A 13,033-nucleotide genomic window follows, 5' to 3' on the forward strand; every position below is an offset into this window, starting at 1 on the left:
ATTCCCCCAGGCCAAAACAGCAATGACCCCCACACCTCTGACTATGCTTTCCAAGCAGATTCTAATTTTTTTTCTATTTTAAATGCAAACATAAACATTACTGAAAAGTTGAAGAAGATGGGGGATGTTACATTAACAAGAAATGATGAAGCAGGCAAGTGGAGTCGTAGGGAAAGAGATCTTTATTGAGCATGCATATAGGTGTTTGCTACATAATGACAGGTTTGGGTTTATCCTGGTGGCAGCCTCACCTCAACTTGTACTACTCAGCCACTCCTGTCATACCAAACTAGGTCCCTCCTGAACCTTGATCAGTTCTGTTCATTGTACTATAGGAGCCTTGTGCAAGGAAGCAGGAACTGAAAAAAGAATGGTGAAAGATTACTGTTTGGCTAATCCTAATACTGATTTTTTTAAACAAGTCTAAAGCAATTAAATCACTGAAAATAATAATAAAAAGTAGAGCTGTCGATTAATCTCGGTTAACTCACGAGATTAACTCAAAAAAATTAATTGTGATTTAAAAAATTAATCATGATTATTCACACTGTTAAACAATAGAGTACCAATTGAAATGTATTAAACATTTTGGATGTTTTTGTACATTTTCAAATATATTGATTTCAACACAGACTACAAAGTGTATAGTGCTCACATTATATTTTTTATTACAAATATTTGCACTGTCAAAATGATAAACAAAGAAATAGAATTTTTCAATTACCTCATACAAGTACTGAAGTGCAACCTCTTTATCGTGAAAGTGCAGCTTACAAATATAGATTTTTTTTTTTGTTTTTGTATTTTGGTTACATAACTGCACTCAAAAATGACACAATGTAAAACTTTAGAGCCTACAAGTCCACACAGTCCTACTTCTTATTCAGCCAATCGCGAAGACAAACAAGTTTATTTACATTTGTTTATATAATGTTGCCTGCTTCTTATTTACAGAGTCACCTGAACGTGAGAACAGGCATGTGCATGGGACTTTTGTAGCTGGCATTGCAAGGTATTTATATGCCAGATATGCTAAACATTCGTATTCCCCTTCACGCTTCGGCCACCATTCCAGAGGACATGCTTCCATGCTGATGACACTCATTCTAAAAAAATGCGTTGATTACACTTGTGACTGAACTCTTTGGGAGAGAATTGTATGTCTCCTGATCTGTTTTACCGCCTTTTGCCATATATTCATGTTATAGCAATCTTGGATGATGACCCAGCACATGTTCGTTTTACGAACACTTTCACTGCGGATTTGACAAAACACAAAGAGGGTACCAATGTGAGATTTCTAAAGATAGCTACAGCACTCGACCCAAGGTTTAAGAATTTGAAGTGCCTTCCAAAATCTGAGAGGGATGACGTGTGGAGCATGCTTTCAGAAGCGTTTCAGAAGCATCAATCTTCTGCTGGTGGCATCTGATTCAGATGATGAAAATGAATATGCATCAGTCTGCACTGCTTTGGATCATTATTGAGCAGAACTCATCATCAGCATGGACGCATGTCCTCTGGAATGGTGGTTGAAGCATGAAGGGACGTATGAATCTTTAGCGCATTTGGCATGTAAATATTTTGTGATGCGGCTACAACAGTGCCATGCTAATGCCTGTTCTCATGTTCAGGTGACATTGAAAACAAGAAGCGGGCAGCATTATCTCCTGCAAATGTAAACAAACTTGTTTGTCTGAGCAATTGGCTAAATAAGAAGTAGGGCTGAGTGGACTTGTAGGCTCTAAAGTTTTATGTTGTTTTATTTTTGGGTGCAATTATTTTTTGTACATAATTCTACATTTGTAAGTTCAACTTCCATGATAAAGAGATTGCACTACATTATTTGTATTAGGTGAATTGAAAAATTCTATTCATTTTGTTTTTTACAATGCAAATATTTGTAATAAAAATATGAGCACTGTCTACTTTGTATTCTGTGTGGTAATTGAAATCAATATATTTGAAAATGTAGAAAACATCCGAAATATTTAAATAAATGGTATTCTGTTATTCTTTAACAGTGTGATTAATCATGATTAATTTTTTTTAATCGCTTGACAACCCTAGTAAAAGATGGAAAAAGTGGTGCAGCCCAACTGTACAAAATATTGATGTAGTGTGTAAAAATTATATGGCAGCTTAAAATTACCCATAACCTGTTTGAATTCATCACAGTAAACAACAGACTCACCAAGTATAGCAATACAGTGGTATTGGATTTCAGAAAAGCAAATTTGGGAAATTTAAGAAATCGACTGAATGGAAGACTCATTTAAAATCCGCTATTTGGGAGAAAGCTAAAAATACATTAAAAATCTCTCTTAAAAAGAGGAATGCAAGAAACAAAGAGCCAATATCGCTTCAAGAGGAGCTGCTAACAATAAGATTAAAAAGGAAACATCACTGAAATATCAAAGAGGTAGCACTTATACAAGTATATTCAGTCAGCGCTTGAAGGGAAAAGAGAAGGGCAACAAAAAAGTAAAATAAGTTAATGTTAGCCAAAGCTTTCAGGGAATATGAAAGGTTTTACAAATATACCTTGGGGAACAATAAGTGCTTGGAGGAAAGCAATCCCATTAATAAATGGGCTGCTGAGTTACTGAGCAACTTCTATAAATTCCAACTTTAATAAGAAAAATGAAAAAAGTTGAAGATCCTGTAAAAATAACCATTGACAAAAAGAAGGTAAAGAGATTTAAATATGCCACCTAACAGACAACAGATGATAATAGCTTCTTTTCATCACTGACCTGGAGTTGAACTTGAGACCAAGAGAGACAGGCTCTGTAGCCTATCCTACTCCCCCTGAGATGCTGCACTGCTAATAGCAAGGTAAATTGTGTGTCTCCTAAGAAAAATAGTTTCCTGAATAGGATTCTGTAGCCTAACTGAGAAAAAATTGGAATGTATTCAACAGAGAAGATGTTTTATCTTTGGATTCATTTTAACTAAGCTTGACAATTTGACTTCTTTTTTTTTTATAATTTTGACAGATTATGTAGATGTTTATTTTTAAGCACTCTGTGAGTTCTTTATTTTAAATTTTTAATTATAAATTAAAATTATAGGGGTGTGTGGGTGTGTGTTTGTCAGACAATAAATATTTAATGACAGACAATTAGATTTAAAAATTTAGAGCTACCTAAGGGGAGCTCTGCTCCAGCTACACTATTTCCCATTGTGTACACATTAAGGTAGGACTCTAATAAGTTCTCAAGCTGCATTTTTCTTACTTTGCCTGCCTGTAAATTTTGATGATTATAGATGAAAATATTTTTTCATCAGTTTGGGCGTGTATGGTGAAATCGATGTTTACTGACAGTGGTAAAAATCTAATCCTTTCAAGCCTATTTTTAACAATCACTTTTGTTTTCCTGCAGGCCATAACTTTTGTTCTGAAGGACATAACTGCATGGAGCATTCTGTCTGCAGAAACCTAGAGGACAGGGCTGTGTGTAGCTGCCGAGATGGTTTCAGAGCCCTTCGAGAGGACAATGCCTACTGTGAAGGTAACCCATTGTGAAGATGCTCAGCTGTATAATGTACTGTGGATTACTGCATGAAGAATGTATTAATTCACAAGTTTTCAAAGTGATGGGACCATTAAATGCAGCAAATTTAATCAGCTAAAATAATTATCTCTCAAATTAAGAATTTTTTAAAAATTCCTGATCAGCGTCAGTTATAAGTTAATACGGCTAAGTTCTTGAATTTGAAGCAATACTTCCACTGCAAAATCTGTTCTCTTTTCATTAATCGGATAATCTAAAAGTCACACATTAGAATAGCTTTTAGTTGGTACACATTTTAATGTAGCTTTTAATCAGGACTTTATTGTGCCATTAGTCTTCTCCCCCAAAATATAGCAAGTAGACAGTAGGGATCAGTTTCTAATACCTTTATTCACATTGTGTAAAAACTTACTATTTTAACAGTCCCACTGATTTAAAACCAATGCCCCATTTACCAGATAGAGGCAGTTTCTATAGTTCAAATTTTAACATGCTCATAAAATTCTAATAAAAACATCGCAGCTGTAGCAAGATATGTGCCAAATAGCACTCTGCTTTCATGTTGCCTCCCTCTCTCCTGCCATCCACCTGTGCCTTTCTCATGAAGGCCTTGATTCTGTGAACACTTACAACATAAATAACTTTCAGTGGGACCGGTCACATAAGTAAGGCATAAGTGCTTGTAGGATTAGGGCCCTCAGGTTGCAAGGATTTGGGGGTCGATTCCTTTGGCTTAACTTTGCAAACAATAATGCATATAATTTTATTTTAATGAAATAAATAGTCCCATTGACTTTAGTGGGACTATTCACATGTAAAATTAATAATGTGCATAGGAATCTGCGTGATTAGACTGCAATTTCATTTCACAGAGACCTCTGTTCAATGTTTACTCTAAGACTAGCACAGCATTTTGTGACCTGTTGTCTTGAGCAGAGCTTTGTCACCCAGGAGCAAGTCCTGTTCCTCTCTCCATGGCCTTGCAGAAATTTGGCTGCAGGATAACCCAAATAACCCTTTTATGTATGCAGGAAATGATGCTGGGACATAGCGCACACACACACACAGTCTTTGAAGGTTAGGTAGGATTTGGGGTCCTGGATCTGCAACTATGGTAACCCCTCACTTAAAGTCGTCCTGGTTAACTTTGTTTCATTGCTACATTGCTGATCAATTAGGAAACATGCTCGTTTAAAGTAGTGCAATGCTCCACTCTTATGTTGTTTAGCTGCCTGCTTTCTCTGCAGTTGGCAGCCTCCCTATGCCCCTCCTCCCCACAGCGCCTCCTGCCTGCTGGCAGACCCTGCAGATCAGCGCCTTCCCTCTCCTCCCCCCGCCTCCTGCCCGCAGCAATCAGCTGGTTTGCAGTGTTTTGGAGGGAGGGGGGAGGAGCGAGGACTTGGAGCGCAGGCTCCCCCTCCCTCCCCTGTCTCCCGAACGTGGCAAGCCACTTGATTGCCCCGGGCAGAAGGGATGGGGGAGGAGTGAGGACTCAGCATGCAAAGTAAAGGGGGAGGAGGTGGAGAGGAGAAGAGGCGGGTCAAGGATGGGGACTTGGGGGGAGTGGGCGGGCTGAGGGTTGAGCCCTCCCCCCCCGCCCCTGGTGCTTGCAGAGTAGGGGAAGCTGCCGTTGCTGCAAAATGTGCTTCTCCTAGCCTACAGCACCTTCAGCCTCTTTGCCTGCCTCATCTCCAGTGCCAGTGGGCTGTGCCTGTGTGGGGTAAGGCAGGGGCACCTCCTCTGTTTAAAACTTATACCTATTAAATTGCTTGTTTAACATTGTTTAAAATGTATATAATGCCTTTTGTCTGTCAAAAAAAAATTTTCCTGGAACCTAACCCCCCCCCATTTACATTAATTCTTATGGGGAAATTGGATTCGCTTAACATCGTTTCACTTAAAATCGCATTTTTCAGGAACATAACTACAACGTTGAGTGAGGAGTTACTGTATATGAATCCACCAGCTGTTTCCCAGTTGAAAGGACAGTGCAGAAGCTGTGGGGAATACTGTTGGCCTGAGGCTTTAATAATGGTTTGCTCTACCCTACAGCCTGTAAGAGAGAGAAGGAATCCTGATCTCTGTGGGTCTCCGCTTACACACAGTCCAGTTAGAGCCTGTTATATTTAGCAGTCGCTCCTCACACAATATGTGAAAAATGAGACCCTTATCCATGATCCCTTTAGTGAAATGGTCTGGAGAGGGAACAGCAGATTTTCATAGCTAGGGCCAAACACAGCCTGTTGTAAGTAGATGCATCTTCCATTGAGTTGAATTGCAGTTGTAGCTGTTTGTGCAAGCAGTTTTTGGAGAATTTCTTAGTATGAATGAGTTTCTGAAATTAATTAGTAATTTAGTGTGCCTTCATACTGATTAACAATCTGCCTATGTGCCTTCAGAAAACCCACAAAGGTTGGTACAATGAATAACATGTGCTGATTATTAGGCCAAGTCTACACTACAAAATTACATCGGCATTCCGCCACTGCAGTGATTAAATCACTTACGTGTGTGCACACTTGGCTTCTTGAATTGGGAGTGCGCGTTCTCACCAGGAGCACTTGTATCGATTGTATTGTCAGTCTAATGGCATGTAATGTAATCAGGCACTGTGTAATGGCTCCTGAAGGCCAGTAACACTCGTCAGAAGCAATGGAGTGTCTCACTGACACTGTGTTGACCTATTTCAGAGTAGCAGCCGTGTTAGTCTGTATTCGCAAAAAGAAAAGGAGTACTTGTGCCACCTTAGAGACTAACAAATTTATTAGAGCAACAGGTTTTTGTTTTTTTTTTTCCACCAAATGCATCCGATGAAGTGAGCTGTAGCTCACGAAAGCTTATGCTCTAATAAATTTGTTAGTCTCTAAGGTGCCACAAGTACTCTTTTTTTCTTTTTGTGTTGACCTAATTACATTGACTGTGACTGTCTGCCGTTCGGGGAGTGGTGTTACTAAATTGGTATAGAGAGGTACTTACGTTGGCAGGAGCCAAATTTAAGTGAAGACACTGCCACAGCTAGATCAACACAAGACAATTTACAGTAGCCTAAACCTGTAGTGTAGACCAGGCCTTAAACATACAGTATAATCAATGACTGGGTTTATCTTGCTGGGGAGACTTATCTGCTAGAAAAACCTTCTAATACTGATAGGTGCTGATTTGGCAACTCTTACCCACATTGAGGCCAATGGGATTAAATCCATGAGTAATCTTTACACACGTGAGTAAAGATTGTGGGATTGGGCCCTTACTTAATAAACATCCTAGACTCAACCTGGATTATTTCTATGATGCTTAGTAGTTTAAGTGATTCTCAATTTCCTACCAACTGCAGTTTTATTGTTATTGTATATTTGTTTTTATAGTGCATTATTTTATATTAAGATTAAATATGCCCAGGTCTTCTCTTTGGGGTTTATTCTTCCATTTATAGGCCCACATAAAACCAGCTAACATTAAAGGTAACTAGCAGATCTCCAGATACATTCCTTCATCCCAAAATTTTCCACTAGTACGTACATCTTTTTTTTTGTTTCTACTCAAAAATGCTTACCTATATGTTGTATTGTTTCAGCTTATTACAGGATAAGAGAAGCAGCAAACACTATATTAAAGTTGGCTAATGCATGCTGCTGTAAAAAACCAAAATAAACAACTTTTTAAAAAGGAGTTCTAGCACTTCCATGATTTGCAGAAGGATTTTGAAATTTGGCAAGACAGTTGTGAAGTCAGGGATGTGCCTTTTACAAATGATCTCATGTAAATCCATTCAGGTTTGGATGAGTTATAAACTGTTTACCATGTTCTGTGGCGGGGGGGGGGAGTTGTTTTTGTTTTTGAATAATTCAGTTTGTCTTTGACTACATGCTAAAAATTCTCAATGTTCTATAGCACTGGGTGTGCACCAGCCTGACAACATTATTTCACACACAGCTCAAACCCTGGACAGGATGCAGACAGAATGGATCCTGCTGCTGCTTTGTCCAATTTTATGCACCGAATGAGGCAGGAGTCCTGTGGAAAAAATGTGATCATGTAACTAACTGTACTATAACTCATCGTGGGAAAGAGTTAAGGTTACACAGGCAACCTTAATTCTGGTATTTCCTAGCTTTTGAGTGCTTGACTTCGCAACCTTAATAATCTACATGTGATTTAAAAAAATTAATTGTATATGCAGTTTAGTTGTGTCTGTGTCCGTCTCAGGATATTAGAGAGACAAGGTGAGTGAGGTAATATCTTTTATTGGACCAACTTCTGTTGGAGAGACAGACAAATGAAAGATATTACCTCACTCACCTTGTCTCTCTAATTCTTTGTATTGTATGTTATTAGCTGTTTCTTAAAGTCAACATAAATCATAAAAAGAAAAGGAGTACTTGTGGCACCTTAGAGACTAACAAATTTATTTGAGCATAAGCTTTCGTGAGCTACAGCTCACTTCATCGGATGCATTTGGTGGAGAATACAGAGGGGAGATTGATATACACAATCCAATCATGTGTATATCAATCTCCCCTCTGTATTTTCCACCAAATGCATCCGATGAAGTGAGATGTAGCTCACGAAAGCTTATGCTCAAATAAATTTGTTAGTCTCTAAGGTGCCACAAGTACTCCTTTTCTTTTTGCGAATACAAACTAACACGGCTGCTACTCTGAAACCAACATAAATCATGAACATTTTCTCATACCAACTTTTTGCAAATTTATCAGTATTTTTCAAGTATCATGACTACTTTTCCTGAACACCATTTTTTAATATTTTTATTGTGCCTTTGTAATCATATGTAGCAATAATTGTAGTTGTAAAAATCAAATAATACTTCACATACAAGTTACAGGTTCTGGTCTGTAAGTAGGGCTCCTAGGTGTTGTGTCCCCAAAATGGAACATAATTGAGATTCTTAAGTTGGAAAAGAACAAGTCCATTTTTAGATTTTAGAATTCTTGAGGTAAAAAGAAATGTAGCCAGGAATGATAGTCTAAGAACACTATAAAACAGGATAAGATGATTTTTAATGTTCAGGAAGCAATGATGAATCAGGAATGTCCGCATCTGAATCTAGTTCATAATGTTCAGAAAGAGAATTGTTTTTGTTATTGTTATTAAGAAACAATACAAGGAATTTGGTTTTGTTAAAGAAAATATACAACTTCATCTTTTATTAATTAAAATGTATTGTGAGCAGTGAGGGAAATTATGGATGGGAGGTGTCTGTCAGTCCCACATTCTCCCATCATGTTTGAAGCCACCACCCCTTCCCCCGCTCCCCTTATCATGGCCAGGCCAAGTGATAGGGAGTGATGCCTCCCATTCATAGCTTCATTTCTCAGGGAAACATTTGCGGGCTGGAAGGGGATGAGCCTCACACAAAGATGGAAGGGAGAGAATGAGAAAGCAGGGACCCTTACAATGTGTGAGCTGGGGTCTGTGGGGCTTTGCCCCTCTATGCGGGATTTGAGCCCCTCCCTTGACACTTCATTCCCTGGTTGTGAGCTGGGACCTTAGGGGGTGGGGCTATCTCTCTGGGGTGGTCTGATCCCCTCTCCCTGCCCCCCTTTGTGTGAGGTGGGATACTAAATGGGAATGAGAACAAGACAGTGAGCTGAATGGAGCAGTTCATTCCTCTCAGAGCTGTTGTTTCAGGCTGCATTCATCTCCAAGGGATGTTGTCATTCAACTGTGAATATCTCATTGAGATGAATGGGCCATTTCACAGCTCTCTGAGCCTCGTGCACTGCAGATGGATGTATAAAGCCCTGTCCTCACATATGAGGCCTAGATTTGGAGTAGGGACTCTATGATTGTACAATAATTAGATATGAAGTACTTTAAAAATGTGCCATTGTATTGCGTTCTACAGATTTGAATTCCAGCATTTATCTGCATGCGCTTCAGCTGCCTTCACTGTGTTAAGTATAGCTGTACTGCATAGTGGACGGATTAGCTGGAGCAGTTTGAAAGAATTGCAACTATGATATGAAGAGGTGCATGTGGACCTTGAAGGATCAAGTACTCCTCACTTCAGCACAGTCCCAGTATTTGGGGCTTTTTCTTATATAGGCACCTATTACCTCCCACCCCATCCCAATTTTTCACATTTGCTGTCTGGTCACCCCAAATGTGGATTTGTGAATGTGTTCCGTTAATGGGAGCTAGAATGAAAGTGAGACAGCCTAATAATTTCACATAGTCCATTCAACAAAACCATAATCTGCTATTTCTCTGGATGCTCAATCAGGTCTTCCATTTTCCCACCATCTTCAGTATTCTCACATTTTAGTGTTCTACATTATCATTCTGGCTTAAAGTTTAAGCAACAGTTACTACATCTCATTTCTATTCTGGGTATAAGGTGTAAAATACAAATGTGTGGTAAAAAACACATTTCCTCATTTTAACTTTGTATAATCTAATTCTGTTAATCATCTTTGTTAACTACTGACAAGCCAAATAAAAGAGAAATTAAATTTTGTGAAAGATAGTAATTTAATGCTAATTATTTCTGGAATGCTAACCAGTTATAGGAACAGGCTTTTAAGGAAAAGGGGGAATTCTGCAGAAGACAGAAGAAGTCTGATTGCAATAGAATATCTGTAACATTTATATGTGCCTCAACATGCAATCAATGCAAAGTAGACAAAAACACTCTGTATAACAAACTGCAATATTAAAAGACAGAGAAGAGTCAGAATGAATAATTTTAGCATGTGTTCCTAGCTGTATGAAATTGCAGATTCCTTCAGAAAGCCCAAGAACAGGTAGAGTAGTGGAAAGGGAAATATTGGCAAAATTTTCATCAATTTTTTTCCCTTTTTTTTTTTTTTGACAAAAGATTTAATTGAAAAATGTCAATACAGAAAATTCTGACCAGCACTAGCGAACTCGGTGCTTGGATCAGTAGGGATGTACAGGACTGCTTCATTCAACTGCGAAAAACTGTCAGGTTGAATTTCAGATCTTTCTGTATATTAGACCAGTGGTTCTCAAACTGGGGTCTGCGGACCGCTGGGGTCCACAAGCGTACTCCAGGGGATCCATGAATCATGTCCAGGGCGGTCGGCCCCGCTGATCAATTCCTTCCCCTCCCTCCCAGTGCCTCCTGCACACTGCTATTTAGCAGCGTGCAGGAGGCACTGGGAGGGAGGGGGAGGAGCAGAGACGCGGCACACTTCGGGGGGGCAGGAAAACGAGGGGCAGGAGTGGAGAGGGAAGAGGCGGGGCAGGGATGGGGCCTTGGGCAAAGAGGTAGAGTGGGGGCGGGGCTTGGGTCTGGGCAGGGGTTGAGCACCCTCGGGGAAAATTAGAAGCCATCTTGGGAGTCAGTGAAAAATTTAATTAAAAATGGGGGTCCTTGGGCTGCTAAAGTGTGAGAACCACTGTATTAGACTATCAACTGATAGGGAAAAAAGCAGGCTCTTTTTTTTAAACTCTGTGATTAAAATCAAATGGAGACATTTCAATAGCCTAAAAGAATCAGGTATCTAAATATGTTAAATACTGCAAGTCATTATTAAAAATTGTGGTGCTTGCTACCATGCATAGTTCTATTGACATTAAGTATTGTACTCCACAGGAGGGTAGGTAGAACTCGGCCCTACTAGGAGCTTTGAAATTATAAAGATTGTCAGTCTGCAGTTGAACCCAGGAGGATTGGTTACATAAATTCCATTTTGTAAGGGGGATGCTGCACTGAAATTAAGGAATTGAGATTTCCATCTTCATTAACTGGCAGTGTTTGTGATTATCTTGTCAGGTTGAGCTGGAAAATTAATCTAGTTGAAAAGCTTTGTTTCCAGGAGGGCAGAACATGATTTCAAAATCTATATTCAAAAGTAATTAAACATAAAGAAAGGAAACAAACAAAGGCCTTTCTGAACAAAGGCAATAAATGCCAGTTTATTTTCATCATTATGATACAGGGAATTAGTGGGCTAATCTTAATATGGCAATGTGGTTTACAAAGGCTAGGCCAAATCCTGTTCTTCCCTGAGGCTGAAGTCTGGCAAGGCACTACATCATGTTCCTAACTATAAGCATGTGAGTTGTCTCATTGACTCAAAGTTAGGTATGTATCTAAAAGCTCTGCTCACTTGAAGTCCAAATGAATAGTCTCATTGTCTTTATTGATGGACCAATTTGAGAGGGTGTGGATTGAAGAATCATACCTATTGTGTTAGATTTTCAAACTGGCCTCTATCATTTCTCTCCAGCCTTGGCTGACATTGCAGTTATTATTAGGATGAAAAAAAATGTGGCTTTTTATATGAATGGAACCCACTGGAAACGTTCAAACTCTCAAGCTGCTGCCATTAATGAGGCATGCTAATGCCTTAAATGGAAGAGCTTCCCCTTATTGGAGAAACAAAGACTTTTGTAGGCTCTATGAAGGCTCTAAATGAAGATCTTATTTCCCATATAAACTACCTAAAACTGAAACATAATAATAATTGAACATGAACAAACCTTGGTTTGATCCCAGTTATCAACTATGAGACTGGAGTTTTCAAAAGTGCCTAAGGAATTTAGGTTCCTACATGATGTTGAGATTCAATAGAAGTAGAGTGCCCAACTCCCTTAGGCTTATTTGAAAATCCCAGTGTATTTCAATAGTTCTAAAATCATTGCTATGCAATGGCTGGGTCACCAAGAGCTGAAAAGATGACACAAGTGCCAGATGTTAAACCAAAGGGAAGTCAAAATTAAGATCCCTACATAAAATATGTAAAGCAGTGATAGCTATATAGACATATATATTATATCATTCTTTAATCAAAAGAGTGGCATTGTTTCAGAGACTGGATATAATTCGGACTGATCTGAGATAGCATCAGCAATACCTGTAGAATAGGCAGTAATATTACATTTTATAGCTTCCAAAAGTATGCTGGGTACTTTAGTTGTACAATAAAACAAAGCCCTGCCCAATCTAATGACAATTGATGCAAACCAACCCCCATATATGGGTCATATTCCAGATTGGAGATCCATTGAAGTAGCTCTGGATTATGTACACAATATACAGACTCCAATGGAGTGTTGGAACAGATGAAGCATAATTAATATTTATTATATTTGCCTAGATAGAATCTGGTATATTTTTTCTGTTCATTTTTTTAAGCCTTACCTATTTGTCTGTATTTATCATTGTTTCTGTAGCTCATAATTAGGAATTTCCAAGAAATACTATCACATGTTTAAAAAATTACTCAATTTTTAATTCAATTTTTAAATTTTCTACCCAACGCAATGTCAAAAAAGATATTAACTGTTGTTGCAGTAAGGTGCTCTGACTGGTGTAATTCACTAATTAACAATATATAACTGCCCTTTCTATTTGCAGTGACATCAGACTACTTACTTTATGTGTAAGGAAAGCCTCCTGCGATGCTGTCATGTTTGACAGATAACAGTTTATAATTACTTGTTTTATCATGTATACCTTGTGTATGAATTAATGATAAGATATTAAGTAATAAGCAGATGCGGTTTGCAAGGTAGAACATTAAATG

General features: G+C 38.5%; 1 protein-coding gene across 2 annotated transcripts in view; it reads left to right on the forward strand.

Annotated features, from left to right (window-relative positions):
* Positions 1–13,033, forward strand: part of NELL2 (neural EGFL like 2) — a 240,447-nt gene that overhangs the window by 103,856 nt on the left and 123,558 nt on the right. For both annotated transcript variants that reach the window (XM_038381970.2, XM_038381978.2), the window contains exon 12: positions 3,387–3,515. In XM_038381970.2, coding sequence (XP_038237898.1) covers positions 3,387–3,515 — 129 coding nt within the window. The remainder of the gene's footprint in view (positions 1–3,386; positions 3,516–13,033) is intronic.

This window comes from Dermochelys coriacea, chromosome 1, assembly GCF_009764565.3.
Source record: "Dermochelys coriacea isolate rDerCor1 chromosome 1, rDerCor1.pri.v4, whole genome shotgun sequence".
Lineage (NCBI taxonomy): Eukaryota > Metazoa > Chordata > Testudines > Dermochelyidae > Dermochelys > Dermochelys coriacea.